This window comes from Macrobrachium nipponense, chromosome 12 (assembly GCF_015104395.2).
Source record: "Macrobrachium nipponense isolate FS-2020 chromosome 12, ASM1510439v2, whole genome shotgun sequence".
NCBI lineage: Eukaryota > Metazoa > Arthropoda > Malacostraca > Decapoda > Palaemonidae > Macrobrachium > Macrobrachium nipponense.
Window position 1 is genome coordinate 70000739 of NC_087205.1, and position 21061 is coordinate 70021799.

At 35.1% G+C, this 21061-nt stretch overlaps 1 protein-coding gene across 2 annotated transcripts in view; it reads left to right on the forward strand.

Annotated features, from left to right (window-relative positions):
* LOC135224588 (uncharacterized) overlaps positions 1–21061 on the forward strand; it is a 368063-nt gene that overhangs the window by 336212 nt on the left and 10790 nt on the right. For both annotated transcript variants that reach the window (XM_064263722.1, XM_064263723.1), the window contains one exon: positions 17608–17810. In XM_064263722.1, the coding sequence (XP_064119792.1) occupies positions 17608–17810 (203 nt within the window). The remainder of the gene's footprint in view (positions 1–17607; positions 17811–21061) is intronic.

Here is a 21061-nt window from a genome sequence, read left to right on the forward strand (position 1 = left end):
CTCTCCTATTGGTCAGCATCTACCCCTTGTGCTTTATGTATTCTATAGGAAAAAGGATGCTGTAAATTGAAAACTTATTCATGCAATACATTTAATAAAAAAAAAACATTAGGTAAAGATAGAATAAAGAATAGAAATGAATGGTTATTATACTGTTTGGTAGTTTCAGTAGTTGAAGGGAGATAATGAAAATTTATGGCTTACTGTGTACTAGGAAAAGTGATTGCTTGGCGATCGTTCGATACTCGTAAGTGCTGGATGTAAACAGAAGTTTGGAAGCTTTTTTTTTTTTATTATTATGTTTAAATGGTTTCTTAATAATTATTTGAAATGAGTACATGTAATACATTTAATAAAAAAATTGTGAATTAGATATCATAAAATATAAAATAGATCAGACTGCTATCATCGAAGCCAACAAATACGTATTTTTAGAATTCTTCTTCTGTTTTTATATTACGTTATGTATATGTTTTCATCATAGCTGTCAGTAACTCGGTATCTCCATTAGGTAAAGATAGAACAAAGAATAGAAATTAATGGTTATTACACTGTTTGGTAGTTTCATTAGCTGAAGAGAGATACTAATGAAAATTTATGGCTTACTGTGTCCTAGGAAAAGTGATTGCTTGGCGTTCGTTCGGTACTCGCAAGAGTTTAATGTAAACAAACGATTGGAAGGTATTTTTTTTGTTTGTGTATTATAGTTAATGATTAATTAATAATTATTTGAAATGAGTACATACTGATTATTTATACATTTTATTGGCATATTCGAAGCTTTTAGCTTCTTAGGTTTAGATGTCAGAATCATAGACTAGGCTACAGTAGCAACCGCTAACATAGGCTAGGCTTATTGCTAAGGGACATGTGCTAAAGTCCTAATATATGCAGTAAAAATGGGGTTGAACATTACATGCAGTTGAATATTATTGCCTTTTTGGAGTCATATTTCTTCCGTCGGATCGGCGTCGTAACCCTAGAACATGTGTTGTAGGCCTGGAAATATAATTTACTGGGGTGTTTTTGTAGGGCTTGGAACGGATTAGGCATTTTACACGTAAAATGCGGTTCAAGATACGAAAAACTCATGATACGAAGGCCGCCTCAGAGTTGATTCATTTCGTATCTCGAGGTACCACTGTATTTGACCAGAGTGGCCATATAATGTTTGTAAACAAAATAGTTTCAGTCAACCTCCACTTGCCTGTGTTGTTGGTGGCATGTTGTGTTACCATATGAAATTATGCTAATTTTATGCTAACTTATATCACACTTCTCATATGTTGCTAAACTCTACATGAAAATGTGGTAAATCTATCCAAACTATGCTAATGTTACGCTGACTTAGATTTCACTTCCCAATATATATAAAATTATGCTAAATCTATCAGTTATGCTAGTGGGATGACAAAATTATGCTAATATTATGCTAACTTAGTTCTCACTTTCCATTTGATGCTAAACTCTATATGAAATTATGCTAAATCTATCAAAATTATGCTGATATGCTGAGATCTCATTTCCATTTGATGCTAAACTGTAAGAAATTATGCTAAATCTATAAATATTATGCTGATATATTTAGATCTCACTTCCATTTGATGGTAAACTCTATATGAAATTATGCTAAATCTATCAAATTTATGCCAGTGGGATGACAGTTATGTTAATTTTATGCTAACAGATCTCATTTCTCATTTGATGCTAAACTCTCTAGGAAATTATGGTAAATCTATCAAAACTATGCTAGTGGGATGACAAAATTGTGCTAATGTTGTGTTAAATTAATATTTTATTTTCACAATGAATAAATATATAAGATACAAATACAATTGGCCATTAAATATGAAAGTTGATAATCCTATTTACAGGATATTATCTTTATGGACCTTTACATGTCCTTGGAAGGATTAAATTTGGTGCAATCACCTGCTTTATTGATAACTTTACTGTATATTAGTTTATTTGTTAGTGAAACATGCTTTTTTTTTTTACCATGGAGAAATGCGCTCACACACTGCATATGGTAATGGTTAGCAAGGCTTGAGCTAACTTTGAAAGAATAGGATATTTATTACTTAGATAAACTTTAACTCAGAATGACTTTGTGTTGATGATTTCGTGAAGAAAACTGTCAATATCGTCAATTGTAATTAATTAGTGCACGTCATTCACTATCCAAGTCCTGTTGTTCATTTTCCAAGATTATTTTGAGGATTTTGTTTTGCACTTACATCATGAAACACAAACATTTGTGACGCTTGGGCAGTATGTATGAGGGACACATCAAACCTGAGTTTAGATTTTCTTATGTGACAGATCAATAAACTTAATTTATTAAATATTACGTACGTTATTTTATGAAAATAACTTGGGTATGTTTGTTACTTTTAATGATTCTACGTATATTTATGCCAAACTTTACAAAATTATGCTAAATGGGTCATTATGCCAAATATTATGCCACGCAACAAAATTTACCTCAGATATGCTAAAAGCATCAAATGATGCTACTGTATCTGGTAACATTGGTGGCGGTGTGCTACGCTTTAAAAGTTAATCACTCTGCTGTTATTGTTTTGGTATGCGCACAGTTTTCGCTTTTGCTGGATTTCCTTGGCGTAAACAAGCATCCATCCTTGAATTTTTTAGACAGCCCTAGTCTAAAAACTATGCACACACACATGTATGTGTTTCGTAGTAAATGCAATGTTTGTGTGGGGTTTGTTAGTGAGAAAAATGTATGTCATAAAAAATCGACAATTAATAGTAAAGTGTGAAAAATACAGACTTTCGAACACCGTTCTGAGGTTTGGTAGTGAGAGCAGTGTGTCATAAAAATCCACAATTAATAGTGAAGGATGTAAAATATACAAAGGCTTTTGACATTAACGGTGTTAACGTAAACACTGAATGATGTTCGAAAATCTTTGTATATGTTACATAGTAATATTCTACTTTATTATATAATTATGGATTTTTATCATGACGCAGACTGTTCTTCACAAGATTGTGAATTTCTTCACAAGTGAAAGCAATGTCTAGTACGTGTGCAGTTCAGTAACGAACACAATCTTTACGCTTTGTTACGCTTCCTGGTAAAGAAAAGTTTAGTAATTTGCTGCCATAGAAGATGCATCCCTATTTTACAAGGATATTATATGAGGAAAGTTGTAGTATCTAACATTTATTGAAAGATATTTGAAAGTGATTTTGTACTTACAGTATATACAGTGGTCCCCCCGTATTCGCGTTCTCCGGATTCGCGGACTCACACATTCGCGGATTTTTCTTTGGAACCTATCTAGAAATTATTCGCGGACGGACTCGCCCATTCGCGGATTTTTCCGACGAAAATAATCACTAATTAGTGTATTTTGATGTTTTATTTTCATGACTAAATACATTTTTATGATACAAAAATGATTTACTTTTTATGATACAAAAATGATTTACTAATTTTCAAATATTAATTTTGATTAATACTGTATTAGTAAGTTTAATAAGTTTAAATGATATCACATAATAAAAATAATAATTCTCTCCTCTTCTCTCTCACCTCTCTCTCTTCTTCTTCCTCACTTCTCTCTCTCTCTGCCTCTCTCTCATCTCTCTCTTCTCTCTCTCCTTACAAAGATGTAGTGTTTTTTTTTGTATGAATAAATACAAATGAATTTTACTATTTTCAAACAAATTAATTAAATTTTAAATTTATATCAGCAATAATATCAATTCATTAAAGAAAATACCATAGTGAATTAGTAAGATTTTAGCTTATAAATTTAAAAAATTATGGAAGAGTGAAGGAAATCCCAGTACTATTCTTTTTCTAACTCCAGGTACTAAAACTGTCATACATATCAAGTTAAGTGACAGGAGGGGGATGGAGCTGTTGTGCTGTTGCCATCAAGTGCTCATGAAATCCCCCCCCCCCCCCCCCCCCCACCCTCCTCCTCTCTCTCTCTCTCTCTCTCTCTTCTCTCTCTCTCTCTATCTCTCTCTCTCTCTCTCTCTCTCTCTCTCTCTCTCTCATTTACTGAGACTCGAGATTTTTTTATAGTACTTGTACTATATGTTTTTAATACTTTCAAATAATAATATTAATAATAATAATAATAATGATAATAACTGTAATTACAAAATTCATATTATGTGATAGCATTTTAAAGGAATACAATACTAATCTATCCATGTCACTTTGAATTAAGGCTAACTCTCTTTCTCTCTCTCTTTTGTCACACAAATTAATAATGTGTCATAGTGGTAACTCCCTCCCTCTCTTTCGCTGGAAGTGTTATAAGTATTATTTGAGAGAACAGAGAGATAAACATTCACTCACTCTCTCTCTCTCTTTTACCGAGATGAAAGAATTTTTATGGTACTAGTATGTAAAATGTTTATTGATAATTTCAATTATTTAATAATAATAATAATAATAATAAAACTGTAATTACAAAATTCATAATGGTAGTATTTTAAAGAGATGAAAATTAACTTTCCATTTCACTTGTAAGGATAACTCCTCTTTCTTACTGAGATGAGAGAATTTTTATGGTAAATGCACGTGTTTATTTTATTTTCAAATAATAATAATAATAATAGAAGTAGTAATAATACGATAACTAATTTCAAATGAAAATTCTTCCCTTCGTCTTTTTCTGTATCACAGATATCCTACCTCATAACTCCAGTGACGCTTGGAGCTGGGAAAGTAACAATGCCATACAATGGTTAACGAATTTAATGGTTTTATGTAATCTCTCTCTCTCTCTCTCTCTTACTGAGATGAGATAATTTTCATGGACATGTATGTAATAAGTTTATCATTAATATTTTCCAATAATAATACGTACTATAACTGTAAGTACAAAATTCATATCTGAGTATTTTAAATACAATAATCATTCCATTTCTCTTTTTTAAATACTGTAAGGACAATCTCTCTCTCTCTCTCTCTCTCTCTCTCTCTCTCTCTCTCTCTCCACAAGATACTTGTCATACATTTGGTGTTTCTATTTCTTCCTTTTATCTCTCTCGCTCTCAGCAAAAGAATTGATAGACAGACAAACATAATTGCACAGTCCTCTCTTTCTCTCTTCTCTGGAGAAATATATGTATTTATGGGAGGGGAAAAAAGTTGCCTACAGACGTTCATTTCAATCTTTTGAAACCGTAAGGAGTTATTCTCTCTCTCTCTCTCTCTCTCTCTCTCTCTCTCTCTCTCTCTCTCTCTCTCTCTCTCTCTCTCTCTCTCTCTGTGCTATTGGCTGTTTATATATTTCTAATGGTAAAATGTTTAAGATGACTTTAAAATGATATTAATAATACCAATTCAATGGTATATTTGATGTAGGATAATACTTTAAGTAGACATTTGGTATTTGTGATTTCACATACAATTGCTTCCTTTGTAAAAAGAAAATGGATGTCTCAAATAGTAACAGTATGAAAGAAAACGTGCATGACTGAATACTTATGGGGGGGACTGGATTATTTTCACATACGTAACTAAGTCATGCAGTATGTACATAGTATGTATTTATGTATAACCATAAAATGTAAGATTTACTTTAAAACAGTATTAATAATATTTCAAAGATTAATATGAACCATAATAGGATATTTTATGTATATTTGATGAAGGATGGTCTTTTTAGGGATACTTTGGTGTTTGCATGTTCAGGATAGGAGTTTATGAGCTGTTTTAGAGGGAGTTTTCCAAACGTTTGTGGATTCTAACTATTCGCGGGGGGGTCTGGTACGCATCCCCCGTGAATACGGGGGGACCACTGTATACGTACGCACATACACAGGTTTGTTTACATCTGCTCATGCCACAAGATGTTATGTAGGCAAATTTTCATAAGTTATGATAAGCATAATTCGGCTGAATGTTAATATTTTATTAATTTACTGGGTATACTGCAATAGTTAGACTTGTTTTTCAATGTTTTATTATGTTAGAAACAAGTTTCGTGCCTTCCCATTACTCTGCATTCTGTGTAGTAGTAGCTAGCCAATGGTGCCTGGTCAACTATTGGTAATATGGCCGCATTAGACGTAGGTCAGGTTCTTTTTATACAGTACTAATTTAAAAATAAAAATATACGTCTGATAAGACATTTGTTTAACTCTGATCTTATTTAATTGTAATTTATGTGTACTGATTTGTAATGGGTGGTCAGGAACTGATTAATTCATTTTCATTTTTTTTATGCAAAATGTTGATGGAGATCTCGAAAAAATATAATTTCGATGCCTCTTTTGGAACGGATTATCTTTGAGGTCCAGGGCTCTACTGTAATACCAAACTAGCATATCTAACGTTAGGTTTTTACTGCTGAGCTGATAGTAAGGGAAGGCAGAAAATTAACAGTCAAAAGCAGGGAAATTAACAAATCCTTTAGAGGGAAGTTTCAGTAATTATAAATGAAAAATTATACTAGGTAGAAATTGCCAAAATAAAGCTTATAGCTGATGGGAGAGGTATTTTGTGTGTGAGAGATGATAATGTGGGTTTAAAGAGGAGGAAGTCTTAGAAGCCAAGAGACAGTTGAATGAACAGAGACGAAGAGTTTGGAGGAATGAAAAGTCTCCATATTAACCCTCTTACGCCGATTGGACGTATTAAACGTCAAGTCAAAATGTCTCCCGTATGCCGATTGGACGTATCATACGTCGGCTCAAAAAAGTTTTTTTTTAAATTCGCGGAAAAATACTTATAGGCCTACCAGCCGAAAACTTTTGAATCACGCGCCTTGGGGGATGCTGGGAGTTCACGGATCAAGGCGTTGTTTTGTTTACAATGCTACGCAGGCGCGCAAGCGCGAATTTCTTTCTTATCGCACTAAAAAGTATCAGTGACACATCTCAAAAATTATTTCGTCACTTTGACATAATTTTTGCACCATTTTAAATTATCCTTTACATGAAGTATTATATATGAAAATGTGTGCAATTTCATGTAAAATACAACATAAAAATACTCATGATTGAAGCTTTTATCAGTTTTGAAATATTTTCATATAAATAACGATAAGTGAAAAATTTCAACCTTCGGTCAACTTTGACTCTACCGAAATGGTCGAGAAACGCAATTGTAAGCTAAAATTCTTATATTATAGTAATATTCAATCATTTGCCTTCATTTTGCAACAAATTGGACGTCTCTAGCACAATATTTCGATTTATGGTGAATTTATGAAAAAACTTTTTCCTTACGTTCGTGCGATAACTCTTCCGATAAATTTTTTCGTGCGATTGTCCTAATGTTTGCACCCTTTTAAATTTGCCGTTACATAAAGTTTTATATATGGAAATGTGTGCAATTTCATGCACAATACAACTAAAAACAACCCATGGTTTTAGCTTTTATCAGTTTCGAAATATTTTCATATAAATAACGTTAAGTGCAAAAATTTCAACTTTCGGTCAACTTTGACTCTACCAAAATGGTCGAAAAACGCAATTGTATGCTAAAACTCTTATATTCTAGTAATATTCAATCATTTACCTTCATTTTGCAATGACTTGGAAGTCTCTAGCACAATATTTCGATTTATGGTGAATTTATGAAAAAAAAAAATTTTCCTTATGTCCGCGCGGTAACTCTTCCGAAAAAATCAGAATTTTTTTGTGCGATTGTCGAAATGTTTGCACCATTTAAAATTAGCTGTTACATAAAGTTTTATATATGAAAAAGTGCACAATTTCATTTAGAATACAACTAAAAATGATTGAAGGTTGTAGCTTTTCTCTTTTTTTGAAATATTTGCATATAAATCACGATAAATAGAAAAAAAATCACGTTCGGTCAAATTTGACTCTACTGAAATAGTTGAAAAACGCAATTGTAAGCTAAAACTCTTACGGCCTAGTAATATTCCGTCATTTTTCTTCTTTTTGAAACATATTTGAAGTCTCTAGAACAATATTGTGATTTATGGTGAATTTTTGAAAAATATATTTACCTTCACTCCGCGCGCCGATTCGCGGCCGCAAGTCTCTGAAATACGTACATTGCATTATCCTAATATTTGCTCCTTTTCATATTAGCCGTTTTATAGAGTTTCATATATCAAAATGTGCGCAAATTCATGAAGAATACAATACAAAATAAATGAAGGTTGTAGCTTTTTCCATCTCCGAAATATGTGCATATAAAAAAATATATATATAAAAATTTCGACATTCGGTCAAATTTAACTCGTCCGAAATGGTCGAAATCTGCAATTCTAATCTAAAACTCTTACAGTATCGTAATATTAAATCATTCGACTTAATTTTGAAACAAATTGGAAGTCTCTAGAACAATATTTAGAATTACGGTGAATTTTTTAAAATAACATTTTTTTTCGTCCGCGTGTTACGAATTCGTACATCATTTTGTGATAATATTTTTCTGGTGTTGCTTTTATTGTTTTACTATGTATTATATATCAAAATTATTGCAATTTAGTGTACAAGACAAAAAAAAAAAAGTAACTCGTTAGCTTTGAACGTTTTTTGCACAGCGTGATTTGAATACAATTATCTATGAATTTTTTTTTTTCGCTACCATATCTCGCATTATTTACATATGATAATGATATTATTTTTCATTTCTGATAATTTCATACTAAACTTCAGGCAGTGACAAAAAAATGAGCCAAAAATGAACTCTTAATCTTTGAAACTAAGCGCGCTGTGATTTTTTGAAAAAATTATTTTTTCCGCTTCCGCGCTCACTCCAAACCGGCGCCGGCATACAGGAGAGGTTTTGATTTTTAGGGCTTCGGTGTAAGAGGGTTAACAAGAAAAGAAAGAAAGAAACTTTAAAATAGTAACTGTACAAGTTAATATTTAAAAAATGTAAGTGAATCAAACCATATGAGGTAAAAATGAAGAAATCTGCACTGAAAAGAGTGAAATAATTGAGAATTGGAAGTTGCACCTTGAAAGTTCATTAAATGAAGAGATTAATTATAACATAAATATGTTGACATGACAGATCCTTAGATAGAGACTCATCAGAAGAGGATAGGAATATCCTGTGGAATTGGAATTGCAGAGTTTCGGTTAATGGTGGTTTTCACTTATCAGTATCCTGCCAATAGCCAGGGACTGCCTGTAGTAAAGTATCACCGCTCAAAAGGTTTTCACAACTATCTTTTTGTGGTCCCCAAGGCCTCTGGCAGCTGGAGACCAATTCTGGACATGCACTCCTGAAACTTGTTCGTGTCAAAGACCAAATTCAAAATGGAAACGAATCAGACAGTATTGTCCTCAATTTGGCAGGGAGACTGGATGATCTTGATCAATATGGAGGACACATACTTCCATACACCTATTCACCCATAGTCAAAGTTCCTGAGATTTGTTTTCCAGAACAGAATTTACCAGTTCAGGGCTCTGTGTTTTGGCCTTTCCACAGCTCCCCAGGTTTTACCTGGGTCCTACCCCATGTGGCAAAGTGGCTACACCTAATAGGGGTGAAGATCTCTCTACCTTGATGACTGGCTTGTTTACTCTCAAACAAGGTTGAAATGTACAGAGGACCTGCAGGAAACCCTGACATTAGCATGAGAACTTGGTCTTCTAATAAATTTTGAGAAATCTCAATTAGTCCCTTCTCAAGAAATATTATATTTGGGGATGAGGATCGACGCCTGCCTTCAGAATATTAAGAAATTTCTCCTCCTTCAGTCTTGCTCAGCAAAGGATTGGATGAGCCTTTTGGGACTCTCTCATCCATTAAACAATTTGTAAATCAGGGTTGGTTGCACATGAGAAACCTGCAATTTTTCTTCAGAATCAACTGGAATTGGAAGAAGCACCCAGATTCCTTTGTGTTCCCAGTAAAAGCAGATATAAAGGAGGACCTGGTATGGTGGAATTCAAGAGCAAGACTTCTGGAAAGGAAATCTCTCTCCTCTGAGCTCCGACCTAGTGTTTTATTCAGATGCCTTGGACCTAGGTTGGAGCTCTGCTGAGAGACAAGGAAGTCTCAGGAGTTTGGACTGTGGAACAAAAGAGCTGGCACATTAATGTAAAGGAGTTAATTACCATCCACTGGTGATTGAAAGCCTTTTCTACAGAGGTCAACAACAGAGTAATAACACACCACTCTGACAACACAACAGCTTTGTCCTATATAAGAAAAGGGGGGTACTGACGCATTCACTATGTGTGAGACCGCAAGAGTCCTGCTCTTACGGGCACATCAGAATGTACATTGATTTTAACAAGGTTTATTCAAGGCAAATTCAATGTGTTGGCGGACGAACTCAGCTGCCAGAAGCAAGTTCTCACCTCAAAGTGGATGCTGGACCCTCTAGTGTGTCTCGGCCTTTGGAAGTTGTGCGGTAAACCGGCACTGGACCTTTTTGCTACGGCCAAGAATCATTGCTTCCCCCTTTACTGCTCACCAGCACAGGATCCTCTTGCATGGGCAACAGATGCGATGCTGATAAACTGGTCAGACAGGGACCTGTACGCCTTTCCTCTGTTCATGATGGTGAAAGGTCATCAACAAGTTCTGATCTCATTAAAACCTCACAAAGACAATAATTGCTCCTTACTGGCTGGTGCAGGAGTGGTTTCTGGTCTCTTGGAATTACTTGTTGACTTTCAAAGACTGTTACCACAAAAGACCAGTCTGCTCAGAAAACCCCATTTCAGACATTTTCACAAGGACTGTCCACTCTTGCTCTGACCACATTCACTGTCAGGCAACTCTTGCGAGCGAAAGGCTTTTCAACACCAGCTCCTGGTATAGCAGAAATAACACCTCTTTTACTAAAATGTCTATAGCAGAAATAGCTGACTTTTTTTTGCTATATTTGAGATCCTCAGTGGGCTTGTCTACATCCACTATTAAAGGATACAGGGATATGGTAAACTCTATTTAAGCATAGGATATGGACCTCTCTACCAGCAAAGTCCTCTCAAATCTGATAAGATCCTTTGACTCAATAAAGCAGAGAGTAAAGTTTTATCTTGGAACCTGTATGTGGTGCTGAAATGGCTCTCTGAGCCACATGTTGAGCCTGTTTGTTCTGCATATTTCAGAGACCCCACAAGGAATACCCTATTTCTAATTGCCTTATTCTCTGCCAAAAGAGTAAGTGAATAAGAAGGTTGGCTTTTCTAAAGGTAATGGTGTATGTTCATTTACTCTAGGTTTTTAGCGAAAAATTAGTTGCCTTCTGAACCATGGTCGCATTCCTTCACAATTAAAAATCTTTTAAGATTTAATAAGACCAGGAGAAGAAGAAAAGACCTTATGTGCAGTCAGAACCCCTTCGTTATATGGACATTTGTGGCAGTTCTGATCACCTGTGGTGTTCAGTTAAAAACCCTTCACAGCCCCTTTCTAAAAATACATTGGGATTTTTTCTGAGGGACCTCATAATGAAAGCTCACTCGTAAATTAATGATTCCGACCTTAAGACTGTGAAAGTGAAAGCTCATGAAGTGAGAGCTGTCGCTACTTCTCTCTCTTCTAAACATAATCTCTCTCTGGCGTCGATAGTTCAAGCAACATATTGGAAATGCAAATCAGTGTTTGCATCCCATTACTTGCACGATATCGAGACCATTCATGAAAATTGCAGTACCTTGGGACTGATTTTAGCAGTTGGCACTGTTAGGTGAGGGTGCATAGGAAGTCTTTTCTTCCTACCCTTTGTTCTCTTCTCCTTGATGAAGGTTGTCAAGTCACGAGGGAAGCAGGGGGTACTATAGTAGATTCACATCACCTGTACATCTTATGCCTTGGTGTCAGATGCACGGTTGAAGTGATTCTACTATTTTAGTTACTTGGAGTACTACCACCCACCAGTCCTTATTGGTGGTTGAGTGTTAGTATTTAATTTTTGGCGTTGGTGGTTGTATTTACTCTGATATATTCTATATGTTTGGTACCAAGGCCTGGGCAAGGGCATTGTATTGTGTATCCTTGCTTGCCATGGACTATCCTTAGCTGCAACGGATCCCAATGTAGTACAACATAACTCCTGGCTATACCACCACATCTCTAGAAGTTAAGATGAGCGCCATCCAGAGGCAGTAATTATCTGCAGAGCTCTATTAACAGGTAAAGAACCAACAAGCATTTTAACCCAATGCTTGCAATAATTGTAATCTTTAATGTTGTATATCCATGTAACCCACAACCTACAATGTGGGATTCAGCTATGCAATCACTTGGTAAGTTGCATACATAAAAATTTTATTTTTATGATATGAAATTTTATGTACAGTTACCAAGTGATTACATAATCAGAGCCCTCCCTCCCTCCCCTCACATGGAAGAAGGGCATAAAACAACTATCTTTGTTTACTGGGTTGGTTCCACACTTTCCGGTGGTGGCAGGGTAATCGCATAACCAAAAACAGTAGAGCGTTACGGCGAATTTACAATTCTAGGTGGTGCGGCATAGTGAAACTATAGCTATGTAATCACTTGGTAAGTATACAAGTATACATAAAGTTTTATTTTATCATAAAAATATAATTTTTAACATTTCACTGCTTAATTTGATAGTTCAAAGAAAAACACAAATTATCATAATGAAATGATTTAACATCGTTTCAAACAAAAATGCACCCCCCAAACTATCATCCCAGAACATCCTAAGGCATGTTAGATTAGTACCCTTTTACAACTGTTACTCTTAAGTATATATGCCCCTAAAATGCTCATATCAGTGATTTAATCACTTTAAAATATCAATATTAATCTAAACAGCAGAACATCTATAAAATGTTTAACACAAATAAATCTTTAATACAAATTAAATAGATCTGTCTTACAAGAACATTTGACAACTTATCAAGTTACCCCTTTACTGTATAGGTAAGCCCTTTTCTGTCATATTACTGAAGCAGTAATACTTTTAAAATTATCACTAATTCACTGTTTTTGTGTAACAACACTTTATTCACTAATTAGTGTATTTTTTCATATTGTGTATGGGACTAAATATTGATTTGTATGATAAAAATTATTTACAGCATACTTACAATGTAGTTATGTATCTATTAAGCTCATTCCAGGTTGGGCCCCTGGCTGAGTGTAATAGGTGTACAATTGTTTTTTTCTCTCTCTGTAAGGGTAAGGTAAGATGTATTTGACACAATATTATTGTAAAGTTTTTTATGATAAAGCATGTTGTACAATATTTTATTTGCGCATTTTCATTTTATTTTCCAGTCTGCTTTTATGTGTACTGGGAAATTAAATGAAAATAATTAGAGAGAGAGAGAGAGAGAGAGAGAGAGAGAGAGAGAGAGAGAGAGAGAGAGAGAGAGAGAGAGAGCTATTATGCTCAGTATGGGGCCCAACCTGGAATGAGGTTAATAATAATACCCTGATAGTGATCATAATGACGTGCCATTGATTAGTTATGTTTTATTGTATTTCAATGAACTCTGTCTTTTTATATATATGGACTAATTTCTAATATTTTTCCTTCTGTCAATTCACAAAGGTCTCTATCGAATACTATTCCTTTTCCATAACTGAAATTCATGTGCGGTTTAGCTATGAGGTCTGGATTGTGTGAGTAGGAGGAAAAATGTTGTGAGAGAGAGAGAGAGAGAGAGAGAGAGAGAGAGAGAGAGAGAGAGAGAGAGAGAGAGAGAGAGAGAGAGAGAGAGAGAGCTTTTATGCTCAGTATGGGGCCCAACGTGGAATGAGGTTAATAGATGGATAACCATACTGTAGGTATGGTGTAAATCATTTTTATTATAAAAATCAGTATTTATGTAGTCACATGCACAATATGAAAAAATGCAGTAACTATTGAATAAATGGTGTTGCTCTACATAGAAAAAGCAAATTAGTAATCATTTCAGTGATATGGTCGCTAGAAAAAAAAATCCGCAAATTAGTGAAAGTACCCTGTGGAAAAGTGAATAATGTGTACCACAAAATTCCGGGACAAAGTGAACTGCAGAAATGTGAAACACACAAAACCAGGGGAGCACTGTAGTAGGAAACCAATAAAAAATATATGTCCCTAGAGACAATAGAGGAAACCTGGTGAACTCAGACTTGAACCAGCAATTAAATATGAAGGGGCAGAACTGTTGAAGAAAATAATATTTACAGAAGAGAACATTAAAAACTAAAGAAGTTCAAATCTCCTGGCTTGAATAGGATTCACCCAAGAGAAATTAACAACAAAAAGCACCAGAAGGATGGAGACTAGGTAATGTGCCATCAGTTTACAAAAAAGGTCCAAGAGAAGAGCAAGGAAATTATTGACCAGTCTGTTTAGCGTCAGTTCCTTGTAAGATTTTTGAGTCCATAATTGCAGATCAAATTGTGGACCACATTGATAGATACAACTTCTTGTTAAACAGCCAACGCGTTTTCAGACAAAACAGATCCTTCCTATCGAACCTCTTGGAGTTTTTTCATAACATGCGTGGTATTTACGACAGTAGTAGAGCAATAGATATACTCCACTTAGATTTCTAAAAGGCCTTTGTCAAAGTTCCACACAAGAAACTAATGACAAAAGTTAGAGCTTTAGGAATTGTAGGAGAAATAGCAGACTGGATAAAAAACGGGCTAACTAAGGCTGTTCCCGGTTATTGGTGGAACTCGGTCAAAGGCGATTCGGTGATTTATGGCGCCATAACACGCCAAGTTCCGCTTATCAGTGCTGATAATAGTTATGGTGCCATAACATACCTAACAAAGGTGCCATTAACCGGATATCGGGGCCAAAAGGGCCATAAATAGTTGAGTTAGAATCAGAATGGGCAGATGTGACAAGCGTAGTTCCTCAGGGTTCTGTCCTTGTCCCGCTCTTGTTTTTTATTTACATTAATGACATTGATGAAGTCTTAACTAGCAGGATAGCCAAATTTGCAGATGACACCAAACTAGGTGTGAATGCAGCAGATCCAGATACAGTGGAAAGTTTAAGAAATGATCTAAGGAAAATAGGAGATTGGTTGAAAAGATGGCAAATACTTTTTAACCTGCATAAATGTAGTGCTACAAATAGGAACAAACAACTCTCATGTAAACTACATGCTGTTCTGGTGATAGAAGTTCACTCTCGACGTGGTTCGGAAGTCACTTAAAGCCGTTGGTCCCGTTGCTGAATAACCACTGGTTCCATGCAACGTAAAAACATCATACAAACAAACAAACTACATACTGCTTGGTAATAAAATAAATAGTGAAGAACAAGAAGAGGACCTTGGAGTCATAATTACCAAGGACTTAAAATCCACAAAACAATGCATCAGAACTGAAAAGAATGCACAGAACCTAGTGGGATACATAAAGAGGCTGTTCAAATACCGTAACAAGGAAACAGTGGTGCAACTCTTCACATCAGTAGTTAGGCCACATCTTGAATATGCAGTACAGTTTTGGTCACCAATACTAAAAAAGGACATAGACTAGAAGGGTTACAAGCAAGAGCCATAAAATTAATTCCATCCATCAGGCAAATAGGTTACCAAAGACGACTAGAGAGCCTGTATGACTTAGAGACGCAATGATTACGAGGACAACTAACAGAGACATTCAAAATACTTAAAGGCATACCAAAAGTAGACAGTAACTACTTCACATTAAACAAAAACCAGACAGGAAATAATGGATGGGAACTAGAAAGAAGAGATACAACACATCCCATTGTGGGAACTTCTTCACAAACTAGATATGTGACACTTGGAATAAACTGCCACCAGAAATCGTAAACAGCATCAGTGTGGAAGAGTTCAAAGAAAGCTAGACAAGATCATTAGAGCACTGTGAATGAATTGTAAAACTTACTTCTAGAGATAAGTGAGAACACGATGTCTCCTTAGATGAACTAATGTCTTTGAGACATTACAATCCTTTTAACTCTTCCTGGGAGCTGTTGTCTAATGTCAGGCACTTTGAAAAGAAATGTCCCCCATGAAAGTTGAGACCCCCAGATTCCTTACCAACCTGAGGCATTCTTATGAGCCCCTCGAGAAGACATTGAATTAAGATCTAACCCTGAAGATGGTGTGCCTTGCCTCAACCAAGAGGGTGGGTGAACTGCAAAACTTCTCAAACATTGTATACTGCACCCATGGGTGGTCCTACTTGGCCTTGGTGTTTGTCCCAGAATTCATGGCAAAGACCCAGAACCCTTTGGCCCCAGACTGATGTTTTAAGGTTTTTCTATCCCCAGCTGAAAGATTTTGTAGGGGATGACCAGGACAAGATGCTTCTGAATCAATTGAGATCCCTGAGAACTTACCTCAAGCATACAGTCACCCATAGACCCACCTGTAAGAGACTATTCATCATCATGAGGCGGAAGAGAGTGATCTCGAAGACTATGATCTCTTGGCTTGAGGGTGGTGATTGTTAGGGCCTACAAGACTGATGGATATAACAGTCCTCCCTGGCAGGATGAGGGTACACGACACAAGGGGGCAGGGATGTGGGAAGAGACAGTCGACCATCATCTCCTCCTACCTCAAGGACCTGGCACTCTTAGTTCTTAGCCACCTTTACCTTGGATCATGTAGTCACAGCCTAACAGGTGATGTAGGAGTATTGCCCAAGAAGGAACAAGGGGACATCAGAATCGCCAGATGAGATTGACGAGTATACATAGGGCACCACGTCCTGGTGTCCTTTGCTGTTGCGACCAGAGTTTAGTAGAGAGTGTGGCAGGGCGATAGGTGTAACTTCTTTTTTCCACAGACGTACCAACCTTACTCCCCTATGAAACATCCGTCTCCTGCTTCTAAGTGGGGCTCCATCGCTTTGCAACAAATAACAGATTCTAAAGTAATTTGTATTTTTCATAGCATACAAACCTATGGTCTCACGGGTATCTGTTGACCCTCCTTGTATCATCCCACATAGTTCCAATCATTCCCCAACTATGGAGCAGAGTAGCTGAGGATGGGCTGGTTCAGTCTCTTCAGCTGATGTGTCTAGGTGCATTTTACACAGAAAAAGGCTATTTATAAGTAATCGATTTGTATAAAAATGTTTTTATTGTAAAAACAGTTTTTCATTTATGCTCTTGTATGCTTATGAGTTGAAACTTACGATATTGCCCTGTTGTTTCTAAATCACATTCTCAAAGTGTTCTGTGTTGTATCTTATGTAGGAGAGAAGTTATGGCCATAATTTTGAGAAGTGAAATTTAAGGTGGTTATCATCAGTCATTTGTACCAATTTGGTTTTGTTTGAGATCTCTTGTCAGAGTAAGAGATGAGTATTTTGCAAATTGTATGCTGCAAAGGATTGGGTTCTAAGGTGGATACTGTGTGGACAGTGGCTATTAGCCTATGAGGTGGAAAATGTGCTTGGTACACAAGATTGAGTTTCACTGTGTAAAATGTTGAGCGTCAGTAGATTTATTGTGAAGCTAGGTTTGGAGCAAGTTAGAAGTTCATTGATGTGAATCCTTGCTAACAATATAGTACTTTTAATGGTATGTGACTGAAATATTACCAATATACTCAACTTTTCATTTAAATGGTGTCTGTTGACCAGTTGGGAGGACTTCTAATTGTCGATAAGACTTAATTCAATGCTAAATAGTAAATTTTTGTAAATATTTTTAGGCTTCTTAAAATTCTTGATATTCTGTTTTCTTTTAGATTCATGCAGATAAACCAAAAACTGTCAGGAAATTGAAACGTGATGTATATGATCAGCTGTATCAAGCAGAATTTGAATGTGGTTACTGTGGTGAGAAAGGGCGCAACTCTGACATGACCAAGCATCAGAGATTATCTCACCCAAACCTGCCTCACAAATTTACCAGGGTACCTCCTGCTCCAAGAGAAAATACATGCTACAGGTTCAGTATTAGTTTCACTGCTTACTGTGTATTTTTTTTTTCCTTTAACAACAGTTACCGTCTGATTTTATGCTAAATTTTTCCTGCAGTTCTTTGAACAGTATTTTCATATATGTACTAATTACAAAATGATTTGGCAATTGTATAACCTTGACTGGTGACTTTCGAATGCATGGTTAATCTCCTTTAGTAATGATAATTCATTTAGTTTTTTTCCAATGATATTACAAGTGTTTATAACAAAACCCAGTTCATGTAGGTATTTTCATTTAACATCACAAGTGTTCATAACAAAACCCATTGCTTATAGTGCCATTTTTTTCACAAAAAAATCTCCAGACAAAAGTTCTCCAAAGGAGGAAGAGGAAAAGGAAGAGTGCTCTGTGAATGAGTAATACACTTTGAAGGGACCTATTGGGTCTAATCTGTCAAGTCTTTATTCTTGTCTGTATTATTGTTTATTTCTAAAGTATATGCTAAAGTGATAAATCACTTGGAATATTTCTTCAGAAAAATTTTTTTTTTGTCTGGATAGTCTTCAACTATTACATAACTTCTCAAGGCTGAGTTTTCTCGGAAATTATGAAAAACCAAGGAAAATAAAAAATAGAGAATATATTTATTGCATTTTCATCTATATTTTTATTATTTCATAATTTTTCAGTACAACAAAGTAATAACACATGATAAATGCAGGCTGTGGGGGAGAGGGTGGTTTATCATCCGAAATTATTATTCTTTTCCAGCCTTGGTTATCAGGAATATTATCATCATCATCTTCATATGAAGTATCGAGTATGACATCATATCACCATCACTTTTGCTCCCTGAATTGTCCATCCCATCATAATACTCTGTATCACTATAGCTCTCACTACTCATGAGAGTTCTATCAATAATAATAAAAGAAAAGTCCACAAAAAACAATAGAAGTCCTGACTGATGAAAGGATGCGTCTCAAATGGCCAAGCGACGCCAAGATAGCTACAATTTTCTATAATAAGGCACTTATATCAATAGAAAATGGCTTTCTGATGATGGGAGACTAATATAAACAACAGCCAAGTTTATTCGGAGATGCTAGGAAAGAGATAACAGAATTTCGAGTATACTTGGGCTTAACGAAGTATGACGGTTATCTTAAACCCGAGAATACAAGGGGTTGAGCTGAAAGAGGTTAAAATGATAGCTCTTCAGCACTACTCTGTAAGTAGTGTACTTTGCAGAGATCCATTGGTTTTCATCTGGCAAATCTTTTCATTGTTGTATCTCGGTAACCATGAAGTTTGTAAGTGTACCTAACAATGGTAGCATATGAACTTTTTCAAATTTAGTACCATTTGTTAGTACATGTATCTCTCATTGTAGGTTCTGGTGTCATTTATATCTGTGTAATTGTGAATTAAGGTAAAGATCTCATTAGTACCCTATAATTTAACAGGTAGCATTTATCCATAATGTTTTTCTTGGTAGCTTGTTCCACGTTGAAGTTATTTATGTTTTTTAAATGTGGGCATGAAGTTTGATTTACCTTTTATGATGCTCAACATCTTGTTCTTAGTGTTACTCTAGTAATGCTAAATTTTTGTGATAGTTTCACATTGGACGCCTTTTATTTAAGAGTTCATAGTATATTTGTGCCCTAATTAATGGCCAATTAACCTTTAAATGCTGAGCTCTATTTACAAAAGTGTGTGTCATATGCCGGCAGTGTTCGGGAGTTAGCGCCGAAGCGGAAAAAAAGTTATTTTAAAAAAAATCACAGCACGCTTAGTTTTTAAGATTAAGAGTTCATTTTTGGCTTCTTTTTTTGTCATTGCCTGAAGTTTAGTATGCAACCATCAGAAATGAAAAAAATATCGTTATCATATATAAATATTGGAATATATGACAGCGTGAAAAAAAAATTTCATATATAATTGTATACAAATCGCGCTGTGAGCAAAACTGTTAAAGCTAATGAGTTAATTTTTTTCGTTGTATTGTACACTAAATTGCGATGATTTTGTTATATAACAAATTGTAAAACGATCAAAGCAACACAGAGAAAATATTATCACAAAATGATGCATGAATTCGTAACGTGCGGAGGTAAAAACTAGTTTTTTCAAAAATTCACCATAAATCAAAATATTGTGCTAGAGACTTCCCGTTGTTGCAAAATGAAGGTAATTGATTGAATATTACTAGACTGTAAGTATTTTAACTTACAATTGCAGTTTTTGACATTTTGGTTGAGTTAAAGTTGACCGAAGGTCGAATTTTTTTTATTTATCGTTATTTATATGAAAATATTTCAAAACTGATAAAAGCTACAACCATGAGCTATTTATTTTTTATTTTACATGAAATTGCACATATTTTCATATATAAGAATTTATGTAACGGCTAATATAAAATGGTGCAAAAATTATGACAAAGTGAAGAAAGAATTTCTGAGATTTTCGGCCTAGCTACTGCGCGGACGTAAGGAAAAAGTTTTTTTCCAAAAATTCACCATAAATCGAAATATTGTGTTACGAGACTTCCAATTTGTTGCAAAATGAAGGCAAATGATTGAATGTTACTAGAATGTAAGAGTTTTAGCTTAAATTGCATTTTTCGACCATTTCGGTCGAGTCAAAGTTGGCACTTATCGTGATATATATGAAAATATTTCAAAACTGATAAAAGCTACAACCATGAGTTATTTTTAGTTGTATTCTGCATGAAATTGCGCATATTTTCGTGTATAACACTTTATGTAACGCCTAATAGAAAACAGTGCGAAAATTACGACAATGTGACTAAAGAAATTCTGAGATTTTCAGCCGAGTTACCGTGCGCGGAGGTAAGGGAAAAGGTTTTTTCACAAATTCACCATAAATCAAAATATTGTGCTAGAGACTTCCCGTTTGTTGCAAAATGAAGGTAAATGATTGAATGTTACTAGAATGTAGGAGTTTTAGCTTACAATTGCGTTTTTCGACCATTTCGGTCGAGTCAAAGTTGACCGAAGGTTGAAATTGTGGCACTTATCGTGATTTATATGAAAATATTTAAACTGATAAGAGCTACAACCATGGGTTGTTTTTTTGTTGTATTTTACATGAAATTGCGCACATTTTATATATAAAACTTTATGTAACGGCTAATATAAAACGGTGCAAAAATTACGATAAAGTGACAAAATAATTTCTGAGATTTTCGGCTGAGTTACCGCGCAGCCGTAAGGAAAAAGTTTTTTTAAAAATTCACCATAAATCAAAATA